General features: G+C 37.9%; 1 protein-coding gene across 1 annotated transcript; it reads right to left on the reverse strand.

Moving 5' to 3' along the window:
- Nucleotides 1-8,758: 8,758 nt before the first annotated feature.
- LOC137741776 (universal stress protein PHOS34-like) lies at nt 8,759-11,154 on the reverse strand. The gene is made up of 4 exons (XM_088678855.1): nt 10,837-11,154; nt 10,582-10,676; nt 9,144-9,265; nt 8,759-8,991 (listed from the first exon to the last, which is right to left on the reverse strand). Exons 1-4 carry the CDS (start codon nt 11,015-11,017, stop codon nt 8,904-8,906), a joined length of 486 nt encoding a protein of 161 aa, XP_088534981.1. The 5' UTR covers nt 11,018-11,154; the 3' UTR covers nt 8,759-8,903.
- Between the last annotated feature and the right edge of the window lie 2,522 nt (nt 11,155-13,676).

The raw sequence follows: 13,676 nt of genomic DNA on the forward strand, positions 1-13,676 counted from the left end.
AGGAGAGAGGAATGTGTTTTTATTTCGATGTATGTCAATTTTTTCAAGAGTTTTTGCTGCTGTTATTGTTGTGTTTTCAAAACCTTTTTTGTTGTATTGTTGTTTGCGTTTCAATAAGATTGTATTATTTCAATGTCATGTCGTAAGATTTTAATAAGATCCTAAATTTATATTGAGATTTTGAATGCGTTGTGTGTCAAGTTTTTGAATTGTTAGAATCGTGTAGACGTAGTGATATGCAGTAAATGCACAACTTCTAAATGTAGATGCTCGGGATCCATAGACAATAATACATTTTCCATCGAGTAACATTTCTTTACAAGGATCAAAACAGTAACCATGCCTGAAATTATATGCCGGCATACTGCCGGACAGCTACTGCTCTTTAGTAGAGACGTTTTGGAGAGTGGCAGATTTTAGTTTTTTTATTTTCGGCCTCTTCACAATCATCACAGTGCAGTGAGCATGATGAGCGCAATAATCGCTTACGCTGCCTAGGATGGCCCTGCAAGAGAAGGAGAGAACCAGAGTCGATTGATCGTTACTGACTGCAAATTTGCATTGCATGAAGAGAAGCAGCAAGAAAATGGAGTTACCTTTTGATAGCTCCATAGCCATGGCTTCCAGAAACCAAGATGGATGCCTTGTGTTTTTCTACAGCCTCACAGAGAACGTTTCGAGCATCCCCAGCCACCAACTCCACCACCACATCATTCACCTACATAAACATCAAATTAAACAAAAATATTAGCCTCAAGGAGAACGTTATGAGCATTTCCCTGCAGAATTGGAGAAATCGGCACTGTGACATCCCAGATGTAGGTACGTTTCATGAGGATCATTACCTGTTTACTGGCACAAATTTTCTTCGCCTTCTCGACAACTCGCATGGCTATCTTCTGTAAGTCTGCCTCCAGAATTGGCAAAACTTTTGCTCCTCCTACACATTTCACTAAGTTGAGTATATATAGCTGCATTATACCAAATTAATATTTATGCGTATATAGAAAGAGCTCGAGCGCCAACTAGTTAGTAAGTTAATATACAGATGTGAATATCTGTTGGGGTTTAAAAATGATTCACTATTCTAGAGATGTTTATCTCACAAAGAAAAATGTAACGCAGCGGAATTGATAGGCAAGAGAAAGAAAGAATTCTCAAAGTATTACACAAGGTTTTTATTCACTCACAAACTTAGTACAAAAGGAAACACTCAAACACTCTTAGAAGCTTTGTTGCTTCTTCTTACTTCTTACTTGACACTCTCACTTCTTGCTACTTGCTCTCTTGGTTGTTACAAATGGTGTGGATGCCTTCTCCTTTTATAGGCATGGATGGAACCTTGGAGAAGTATGAAAACATCATGCTAGAGATATCTAGATAATTCCACTACCTTCCTAAGCTAGAATTATCTACACTAATCTTGTATGTTGGTGGAATCCTCACCATTCTTCTAGACTCTTCCACCAACTTGAACTTTGCTAGAATTCTCTAGCATGTGCATGGATCTTTCTTTGTGTATGGGCCGGATCAATTATCTTTGGGCCAAGACAAGATTACAATTCAACATCCCCCCTTAATCTTGTCTTGTGACGCCAATTGAGTTTCTTAGTCTGACAAAGTCTTCTTGTTTGAGTGGCTTGGTGAATATGTCGGCAACTTGGTCTTGAGACTTCACGTATTCCACTTGCACATCCTTTCTTGCAATGCACTCTCTTAAGAAATGATAACGGGTATCTATGTGTTTGCTCCTGTCATGGAATACTGGATTCTTTGCTAGAGCTATTGCAGACTTGTTGTCGACGTAGATCTTTGTTGGCTCTTCTTGTCGCATTCTCAATTCTTTCAGCAAGTTTCTCAGCCAGATTGCATGGCAGACACATGAAGTAGCAGCTACATATTCAGCTTCGCAGGTAGAGAGAGTGACAATTGGTTGCTTCTTCGACATCCATGTGAATGCAGTGTCTCCCATGAAGAACACAAATCCAGTAGTGCTTTTTCTATCGTCGGAATCTCCTGCCCAATCACTGTCGCTATATCCAACAAGTTTGTAGTTATCAGAACTTGAATAAAACAAGCCAAAGTTAACAGTACCTTTGAGGTATCGAAGAATTCTTTTGGCCGTTTTCAAATGTGTTGTTGTGGGATTCTCCATGTGGCGACTGATTAATCCGACAGCATAGAGAATATCTGGTCTTGTGCAAGTCAAGTAGCGCAAGCTTCCAACTAGACTCTTGAAAAATGTTGGATCTACGCTTTCTCCTTTGTCATACTTGGTTAGTTTGACTCCGCACTCCATTGGCGTGCTCACGGGCTTGCAGTCGTCCATTTTGAACTTTTTCAGTATCTCCTTTGTGTAGCTTTCTTGGGAGATGAAAATTCCTTCTTCGTTCTGCTTGACTTCAATGCCTAGGTAATATGCCATCAACCCGATGTCGGTCATCTCAAATTCTTTGGTCATCACTCTCTTGAACTCTTCAAACATGCTTGGATTACTCCCGGTGAAGATTAGATCATCCACATATAAGCACACAATCAAAATATCTCCATCTTTGACTTTGACGTAGAGAGCATGTTCATGAGGGCACTTGATGAAGTTGTTTTCCTGAAAGTACTTGTCGATGCGACTATTCCATGCTCGTGGCGCTTGTTTTAACCCATAGAGGGCTTTCTTCAGCTTCAGAACTTTGTCTTCATGCCCTTTGATCTCATAGCCTGACGGTTGCTGAATGTAGACTTCTTCTTCAAGAACTCCATTTAGGAAGGCGGACTTCACATCCATTTGTTGAATCTTCCAACTGTTTTGGGCTGCCAAAGAAATTAGTAATCGTATAGTTTCCAACCGAGCAACGGGTGCGAATACCTCATCATAGTCGATTCCGGCTCTTTGACTATAGCCTTTCGCCACTAGTCTTGCCTTGTATCTTTCGACCTCTCCATTGGCATTTTTCTTTGTCTTGTACACCCACTTGACTCCGATGGCTTTGTGTCCTTTCGGAAGAATAGCGAGTTCCCATGTATCATTCTTCTGGATTGCTTCAATTTCTTCATCCATTGCTTTCCTCCACTTAGTATCTTGCACTGCTTCTTGGAAGTCGACTGGTTCACAATCAGCAAAGAGACAGAAAAGTGTAGGATTATCAAGTCTTTCAGCTACCTCATAAAGATCTCGTATACTTCTTGTGCGTGGTACTTCTCTTTCGTTTAGACTCTCACTTGACAATGCTGATGCTGACGAATTACCATTATTGGTTGATGTTGGTGAAGTAGGTGGAGTAGTGGATTCTTGTTGAACCTCTCTTGCTTGCTCCATCATCCCTTGTTCATTCTCTTCTTCAAATTGAGGAAAGAAGTGAAGATCACATGCATGTGGGCCAAAATCCCATTCTCCTTCTTCATCGAACATCACGTCTCGACTGATCACCGTCTTCCCATTGTTTGGATTATACAGCTTATAGCCTTTTGAATTGGTGTCATAACCGATGAAGATGAACTTCTCACTTTTGTCGTCGAGTTTGGTTCTCCTCTCGTCTGGTACGTGTACATGGGCTATGCTTCCAAAAACTCTTAGATGAGAAATACCTGGTTTTCTTCCACTCCATGCTTCTTGTGGAGTTTTTCCCCACACACTCCTTGTTGGAGACCGATTGGATAGGTAGACAGCACATGCTACAGCTTCTGCCCACAATTCCTTAGGCAATTTCTTGCTTTTGAGCATGCTTCGAGCCATGTCGAGGATGGTTCGATTTTTCCTTTCCGCCACTCCATTTTGTTGAGGGGATCTTGGAACTGTCAAAGGTCGACGAATTCCATTTGCTTCACAAAACTCTTGAAATTCCTTCGAAGTGAATTCTCCTCCTCGATCAGATCTCATGGCTTTGATCTTGCAACCACTCTCCTTTTCTACAGCGACTTTGAACTTCTTGAATGCTCCAAAGACTTCTGATTTCTGCTTCAAGAAATACACCCAGGTTTTTCTTGAAAAATCATCAATGAAGAGAAGGAAATAATTATTTTTACCCAAAGAGCTTGGTTTTATTGGACCGCACACATCGGTGTGAATGAGCTCGAGTGGCTTCTGGGCTCTTGTGGTCGACTCCTTTGGAAAGCTTTTCCTGAACTGTTTCCCAAGTAAACATCCTTCACAAACTTGATCAGGGTGGCTGATGCACGGTAAGCCTCGCACCATCTCCTTCTTGGATAATAACTCCAATCCCCCAAAGTTAAGATGCCCAAAACGAAGATGCCAAAGCCAAGATATGTCTTTGTAACATATCTTGAGACACTTTGCAACATCGTTTTGAATGTTCATGGGAAACATTCTATTTTTTGACATTTTCGCCTTGGCAATTAATCTTCCTTTGTCATCTCTAAGAAAAAGGATATAATTTTTCGTATGAAAATCATAACCTTTTTCTAAGAGTTGACCCAAACTCAAAATGTTGCTTTTCATATTGGGCACGTAATAGACATTTGAAATTAATTGGTGACCGCCATTTTCCAAGGGAATAAGGATGTTACCTTTTCCTTTTACGGGTATTTTGGATTCATCTCCAAAAGAAACGTTACCACTCACTGATTCATTGAGCTCTACGAAGATGCTTCTTCTTCCGCACATGTGGTTGCTAGCGCCGGTGTCAAGGTACCATGTATAGTCTTGGTCTCCATCATTGTTCTTGCATGCTAGTAGCACAACACCATTCTCTTCTTTCTCTTCTTTCACATAATTGACCTTCTCATCAAGTCTGCTGTTTGGAGCTCTACATTCCCAAGCATAATGCCCAAACTTTTGACAATTATAGCATTGAACATGAGATTTTTCATACCTCGAGTTTGAGCGTCCTCTTCCGCGACCTTTTGTTGAGCTTTCTCCTCTTTCGTAGTTGCTATGGTTGTTTAAGTTCCAACCACATCCACGCCCATGTCCACGTCCGCGACCTCGGCCACGACTTCTTCCGTATCGGCTTCTCTCGTTGTCGAAGCTTTCTTCTTTCTTCTTTGGCTGAACATGCGTCTTAAGGAGCTGCTCATCATTCCCTTGCCTCTTCTTATGTTTCTCTTCATATGCTTGTAGCGAACCCATTAATTGCTCTATACTAATTTCTTCCAAGTTTTTAGTTTCTTCAATCGTCACGACAATGTGCTCGAACTTGGGGTCCAACGAGCGTAGTATCTTCTCCATAATTCTAACATCTTCTAACTTTTCTCCGTTTCTTTTTAATTGATTGGAAACGGCTAAGACTCTTGAGAAATAATCAGAGATTGATTCAGACCCTTTCATTTGTAGAGATTCGAACTCACCTCTTAATACTTGAAGACGAACCTTTTTCACTTGTTCGGCTCCTTTGTAAGAGGTTTGAAGCTTCTCCCATGCTTGCTTGGCAGAGGTTGCACTCGAGACCTTCTCAAAGCCATTGTCATCTAATGCTTGGTAGATGAGATAGAGAGCCTTCTTGTCTCTCTTTCTTGAATCTTTCAAACTTTCCTTCTGGGGTTGAGACAGAGTAGCTTCATCTTCTGGCTCAGTGTAGCCTTTCTCCACGACTTCCCAAACATCGTGTGCACCCAAAAGGGCCTTCATTTTGATACTCCAATTATCGAAGTTGTTGTTGTCGAGCACTGGAACTTGGAAGGCTGCCATAGTGTTGCTAGCCATAGCTCTGATACCACTTTGTTGGGGTTTAAAAATGCTTCACTATTCTAGAGATGTTTATCTCACAAAGAAAAATGTAACGCAGCGGAATTGATAGGCAAGAGAAAGAAAGAATTCTCAAAGTATTACACAAGGTTTTTATTCACTCACAAACTTAGTACAAAAGGAAACACTCAAACACTCTTAGAAGCTTTGTTGCTTCTTCTTACTTCTTACTTGACACTCTCACTTCTTGCTACTTGCTCTCTTGGTTGTTACAAATGGTGTGGATGCCTTCTCCTTTTATAGGCATGGATGGAACCTTGGAGAAGTATGAAAACATCATGCTAGAGATATCTAGATAATTCCACTACCTTCCTAAGCTAGAATTATCTACACTAATCTTGTATGTTGGTGGAATCCTCACCATTCTTCTAGACTCTTCCACCAACTTGAACTTTGCTAGAATTCTCTAGCATGTGCATGGATCTTTCTTTGTGTATGGGCCGGATCAATTATCTTTGGGCCAAGACAAGATTACAATTCAACAATATCTACATATCAGGTCCGACAAGGGCCATGGCGGGAGGAGGGGGCTTGGCATGGATGACGACGAGCTTGAAAACAGGGTTTGATGCATAGGGGATAAAGAAGTGGCTGAGAGTCCATTCGAGCGCGTAGGTGCTGTGGTCGCTCTCGTCCATAGCAACCACCATTACTTGCTTCGAGTTCTCGACAGTGTTACTCGCCATTGCAGCTTTGTTTATATCGCAATTATCTTCTAAATCGTAATAAGATTTAGGTATGAATAATTTGCTCATCTTCTGTGCCTACTTATATTGTAGGCACAGTATATGGAATTAATTATTGGCTAAACCCCACTAATGATCATCTTAATTATAGTTAATTAAAATAACAGATTACCACTGGCGCTGTTGGATATGTTGGTGGAATATATATGTCTTACCGTCGGCTGGAATAAAAATAGTTCAAGTCAATATTTAAAGAGAAAAAATAGAAGATTTTATCAATACATACCTTTAATCTAAGAAGCTGGCTAGTATATTATAAGAAATGATAAAAACATATTGTATATCAAGAAGGTGGTCATTTCTAATCGTTATGAGGGAGGAGGAAGTAACATACTTCGATAGTTGATGACTAAGTTCCCGAGTCTCGATTCTTTGTGTTAGTTTAACATGAATTAGAAAGTAAGTTACTATTGTAGTATGACAACCAAAACTTCTATGTGTAGTCTGACTAGTCTAAGCCTTCAATTTCTACCTAATGCCTTTGGGCTCCAATTTTTCCCAATCTTTGTATTGACATGAGTTCTTCCAATAATCTAGTATTGAATTTTCTTCAAAAAATAAAAAATAAAAAATGGTCATGGACCTAGAATAAAAAGTCAATCTCAAAGTGTTTGTGGTTCAATTAATTTAAGGAAAATTTAACGAAAAACTTCTGATACTGTTCACTTAAACAAAAAACCATATTTTTACACTAAAAAGTCAATCATGGTACTATTCATTTTACCCTTTATTTTGTCCTTATCATTAAAACTCAAAGTTTTCAAACCATTTTCATTAATTTTCTTTTAATTTAAAGTGTTGAGTTACTTTTGCACATGAGATCATGTGTTCAACTTTCTTATCTCTTTGGTATTGCTTGTACATGACCTATTGTTTGTTTCGTCCAATCAATTTTTATATTTAATAATTTTTGTAACTGATTCTATTGTACCTTTTTCACTCTTATGTTCTACTCTTTTGAGTTTTGTAACACAATATTTGACAGTCGTTTTCCCATAAACAACGACGTATATATCCACCCTGGTCTCTCCCAAACCAACAACTCCAACACCCTTTAGCTGTCGTCTGTTGTTGCACAAACGCCGCCCCATATCATTCTGCGGCCTATGTGATTTTTCGATTGAAAATTTAGGTTCTCGATTCGAGCTGATATGTTTTCTTATCGCCCAAGAAAAAATAAAATATATATATATATATATCATTTTTTTTTCTTTTCACAATCTCATTTTCTCCTTTTGTATTTGGAGTGTGCTATCTACACACCCTTTTTACTTCCCACATACCCCTCTTAATTCTTAGCCGTCATATCCAATAAATTGAAGAATATTAAATGATAGAAATTAACAAGAGGTGTGAGCATTGTTCTAAAAATTCCCACTTAGGGCCCCGACTAGGAGTTAAGGGGCTGGCCACCGTCCTGATTAATGCCTAGGCGTTTGAAAATTTAGAAAGGGCGCCTAGACCTACTGAAGCGCCCGTCTAGACCGCCTAGGCACCCGTCTAGACCGCCTAGCCTGCCCAGACCCTCCTAGGCACCCACCTAGGTTGCTACTCACTTAGACAACAACTTTCATTTTGCTTTTTATTTTTTCAATAAATTGTAAGAGACTTGTTGAATACTTAAATGAACACACATTATATGCTTGTTCCCCACGTTTTCATTATGTTCCAATAGCTCATAATATATATGTCATTCTATTTTGTAGTTTATGATGAAATCGTATATATTTTAAGCATAAATGTACACTTATTTACACGAAATATAATAGATTTAATTAAATCCGCCTAGTCCGCCTAGGCGCCCGCCTAGACCGGCCTAGCCGCTTAGGCGTTAGGCCCCAGCCCGCCGCCCAACTAGCGTCTAGAGTCTTTTAGAACTTTGGGTGTGAGAAGTAAAAAATGGTGTGTGGATAGCATACCCCTTTGTGTTTTTATGTTCCTTGTGTAGAATAAAGCAAAAAGTCTCACATCGTCCATCTTACAAAACAAATCATAACTTAATTATATCAAAAAGTTCCATTTGTAATTGCATCGAACCCTTTGCATAAAAATCTCACACCTTTTGATTGCACGAATGATTAAATGGGCATAATACCGATGCTATTAGTGGTGGACCATGACCCATCTCTCTGAAACTTAAACACCTCGATTCTTATGTAGGTAGCGCAGAGATTAAGAAACAGCAATGAAAATAGATCTTATATCATAACTTTACCAATCAAACTTTTGATACACGGATCGACTGTCATACAAAAGTTTGAAAGCTTCAACTTCCGATCTATAAATACATGCCAGACTTCTGAAGTTTGAACGATCAAACTCCAAGCACAAAGTATATATATATACGTATAACCTTTCAATATTCAATTCTCAAAAGGATGAATTTATTATGTGTGTATTGTAATTTTTCAAGCACGACGGACTTTCTGTCGTGCTTAACTGAAAACCCAGAGGAGGCTTTAGTGCTTGGTTTTAGGCTTCTTCACGATCATCACGGTGCTGTGAGCATGATGAGCGCAGTAGTCGCTGACGCTTCCCAGAACCGCCCTGCACCAGAATCAAACACAACATTAAGATTTCCGCGGATAAGTAACATCATTTTCCATGAAAAACCTCAAGCTCGGCTCAAACTTAATCGCGCGAATTAGTGATGGTTGTTCGTTCAACTCGAAAAGAACAGATTAAGTTCGAGGGAATACCTTTTGATAGCTCCATAGCCATGACTTCCCACAATCAAGATGGATGCGTGGTGTCTTTCAACAGCATCACACAGAACGTTCCTAGCATCTCCTTCCACAACCTCCACAACCACATCGGTCACCTGCAAGCATTAGAATATATAGTGCTCAGAAAAGCTGCTAGCGAAGGGCAATTTCTTCGTATCGCATCGGTGTGCAATCATTTGGTTCCGCTGTGTTTTATGATAGCATAAGAATTACTGAAAATATGAGTACACTCCTTGGAATTCAATTTTCTTTAATTAAAACCCATCATGGTAAATTTCTCTAATAAAAACCCAATAATTAGGCTCCAACTAAGCATTATCCATAATTAAGTTTGACTTTGCAAAATTTGTATTTTTGGATGTCTAAATTATCCCTAATAACACTTACTTAGGGTCTCTCACTTATTATCTACATTTATTTTACATTATTTCATTCAATTAAATATTTTCAAATACCTCATGGGGATTTGGAAAAAAATTTAAATGTCATGGTTCCTATGTATTTAATAACAAAAATTTACATGATACCAATATTCCTTATATAGTTGTTTTCACATGATGCAAACAAGTAAATTAGTATATCCTACAAATATAAAAAAGTTATTTTATTCAAAATTATCAATATTTTAAATATAACATAGGTAAATTATTTTGCACATATATAATAACAATATAAGTTCCTAGTATGTAACGATACATGCAAAATAATTTACCTACAAAATAAATAAATATTTTTTATTCAAAATTAATTAAATAACAATATTTTGCAATTATATATATATATATATATATAAAACAATTTACCTACGTGCAAAATAATTTACCTACAAAATAAAAGAATGTCAATTGATTGCACACTCTATATAATAATAACAAAATATGGCTAGTATATATGTATTATCACATGAAAAATAATTTACCTACAAAATAAATAAACGTTTTTAGCCAATTGATTCAAAATTAATTAATTACATATTATTTTACATAAAAATATAGATAAATTATTTGCACGCATATATATAATTTTAACAAAATGTGCCTAATACATACATGCAAAATAATTTACCTACAATGATTGTCAAACAAATAAAAGAAATGAAACATATGATGATAAGAGAAGTATAAAGTAGATAATTTTATAATAATAAGGCACTGATTTCCCAATTATGGTGGATACTTAAATTCATTAACATAATTAGAGTATTGTGGCACAATTGTAAATAGTTTGAAAATAATAGGTATTTATTTGTTTACATGGTAGTCTACTTCAAATTTGGGTTTTATTTGGATGTTTAAAATGAGATGGGTTTTTTTCAAGGAAATAAGTGTTGCATGGGTTTTTATCTAAGGGACCCTAAGAACTACGAATCTTGTGTTGAAACCATCATATAGAATGGAAACCATCTAAATACCGATTTAGAGGCGCAAAATTCCTTGGCCTTCTCAGTTACGTGGGCAGCACTCTTCTTCAAATCAGCTTCCACGATCGGCAGAATCTCCGCCGCTCCTGCAGTTTTAGCACACATGCAAATTAGCTAATCATATAATTAACTAAACAATGAAAACAAAGCGATTTCTGCACATCTGTTATTTTCCGCGGCAGAAGTTTATTCCTCTACTCTGCAGAGGTGCGTGAAAATCACTTCATGTCGCAGTTAGATTCTTACCCGGGCCTGCCAAGCCGACGGCGGTGGAAACCTGGACCTTGGCGTGGACGATGATGAGCTTGAAGGGAGCTTTGTCGCTGCCGAAGGGCTTGAAGAAGTGGTCCAAAGTCCATTCCAGAGCGTACTGGCTCTGCTCGCTCTCGTCCGCCCCGATCACCATCACTTGCTTCTCTGCCGCCATTAATGCTCACCCTTCTCTCTCTAGTTCTTCACCGTCTTTCTTGTGTTCTCGTTTCTCTCTCTAGAAAAGCAGCTTTTTTTTTATTAGCGTTTGGAATAAGAGCTTTTCTGGCCGACTATTTATACGAAGGACTTGTGCTTGATTCTTCATACTCGGTACAAACAGCGTCGTCTGATTTGGTGGACGTAATATAGCTTAATTCCTAATCATTCGGGTTACCTCAAGAAAGAAACGACGGGCGGTTAAGGCAAAACAATCACAGATTGGCGCGTGAATATAGCTTAATGGTATTCCTGTTTCACCGCTATTGGCAATGGATAATTAGTAATTGTTAATTGTTGATTAAGGCTATTAATAGTGTCACTTTTGTTTGGTTAGATTAAAGGCTCATTTGGATCTGTTTTTAAAATGATTGAAAGCGTTTTTGTAATCAATCTTTAGTAAAAGAGGTATTTGTAGATTTGCTCCTCTGAACTTGTATAAATGTGCCAATTTCTTCTAGAACTTTAATATTAGCTGATTAACCCTTTAAACTTTTATAATTAGTCAATTTCTCACATAAACTTTAACTTTAGTCAATCACCCCCTTGAAATTTTATAAATAGCCTATTTACCCCCTAATGTTAGATTTTAAATTTTTCATCCAATTTTCCATTTTTTTTGCCCCTAAACAGTTGTCATGTGTTGTTTGATGATCAAAATAGATAAAAAATTCGATGAAAATTTCTAAAATCTAGCGTCAAGGGGAAAATTGGCTATTTATAACAGTTTAGGTGGATAATCGGCTAAAATTATAGTCAAAGGGGGGAAATGGAAAATTATAAAAGTCCAAATCTTAGAAATCTTATACCTGGCCTAACATGTCTCGTTGCATTTTAAAACGGCTCCAGTCCAATCCCTTCAAATTTCGGCCCCACTCGGCCCGTTCCCAGCCTAGCAATAATAGGTTATGATGGGGCCTGTTTACAAGCTGGTTGTGAGTTATTTGCAGCTATTTCTTCATGTTTTTCCTCTTCACGGTTCTTATGATTCTTTCCACTGCACAATAACCTGAATGCGTTGCATTATTTAGATCCTCTAGGATTGGGGGACAATTTAACTAGGAATCTTTCCTTCTCTCTCTCTCAGTCACCTGGCTCAATTGTTTTTCTAAATTTTTAATGGAGGTGATCATATTCTACATCTCCTGTTTATTGTGATCAATGTTCTACCTTGTGGATTCAATTAATTTCTCAAAGCCAATTTCCCAGACAGCCTTATCTGGTGCGGCAGTTGCTGTACTGGCTATAGGGGATGTGGCTTGGTCTGCTAATTTCCAACGTACTTGAAATGCGCGTAATCACTGTATCCTAGGTTATAGAAATTCGAGTATGGGTCATTATGGGGCCTCTAGTAATCATTCATCATGTTGACATGTTCATCGATGAGCTCGGGATAGGCATACTTATGTAGGCAGCCCAATAGTTCATGTGTAGTCATGTTGCATATTGTACAATTTGTTGTCACAGCCGTAGGTGGTGGCTGCTATGTAGGTGAGGCAATGTGCTTTAAAATCATGTCAAACTTGGTATCAAAATTTTCAAGCTTCTTCTCCACATTCTCAATTTGAGCCGGTACATGGGGAGATCCTAGTGACCTCTCAAAATGACATTTTATGTGTCAATTCAGTTGTCCATTGTTGAGATTCTGCCGCCATAATGCTCCTTTGGCATTTTTGAACATAAACGCACCTCTAGGTGATGCATTAACATGACTTTTGGTAGTTGAAATTCAGTCCATTAAAGAATATATTCATCCATGTGTCTCCATCAATGTTGGGGTGGGGATACTTTGTAAAATACTCCTTGTACAGCTCTCATGCCTCATGAAACTCTTCACGTAGTTGATGAGAAAAAGACAATTTCCCTCTTCATAGCAAAAGTCTTGGAAGCCATATAGAACTTGACTAGAAATTTTTCATTCAACTGTTTCATGAGGTAATGTTGGCAGATGGAAGTGTAAAGAGCCACGCCTTCGCCATTTCCTTCATAGCATAAGGAAAAATATGAAGTTTATTAGATTCAAATTCAGCTAAAAATCCCCTACCAAAAGCTAGAGAATCTGCCCAACCACAAATCTGCCACGTTCATGGGCCAAACCAGATCCAAAAATGGCCCAAAAGATTTTCTTTTAAGGCTTGAGTCATCTGAATATCTTTGCATAAGGACGCATCTCCACAAAATGCCATCTTGAACGCCAAAAAGGTCAAATAAGCCTGAAACATTACTTTGACAGTTTTGTGCACTGGTCTTTTATTTATTCTTCATAAATTAACTACTTGGCATAAAAGTCTAAAACTTTGACACGAACAAGTTGAAAGACTTGCAAACATCCTCCAATTAGAATCACTTCAAAATTCGTCGGTTTGATCACTTTTTGTTTAAGAGGAAGTTACATGTTTTATATTTAAACTATAATTAACACAATCAATTACTAATAACAGGTAAAATGTATAATATGAAATCGACTCATCAAGCACCACCATAATTTTTACTAGATCATATTATTATGGCTAACTGAATGTGAGACTTAACTCATTCACACATGTCTTTGACGTAGATGATATCCTTTGTTACAAAAAATGATTATCTGTGCTATGCGATATGACCTAATTATCTCC

Source organism: Pyrus communis, chromosome 11 (assembly GCF_041283825.1).
Source record: "Pyrus communis isolate YQ-2024b chromosome 11, ASM4128382v1, whole genome shotgun sequence".
NCBI classification, from domain to species: domain Eukaryota; kingdom Viridiplantae; phylum Streptophyta; class Magnoliopsida; order Rosales; family Rosaceae; genus Pyrus; species Pyrus communis.

Excerpts from the sequence above, each read along its gene's own strand:
- LOC137741776 (XM_088678855.1), bottom strand. The coding sequence starts at position 11,017 with ATGGCGGCAGAGAAGCAAGTGATGGTGATCGGGGCGGACGAGAGCGAG. Across the intron at positions 10,677-10,836 it reads CGTCGGCTTGGCAGGCCCGG|GAGCGGCGGAGATTCTGCCG; the intron begins GTAAGAATCTAA and ends CTAAAACTGCAG. Across the intron at positions 8,992-9,143 it reads GGCTATGGAGCTATCAAAAG|GGCGGTTCTGGGAAGCGTCA; the intron begins GTATTCCCTCGA and ends ATTCTGGTGCAG.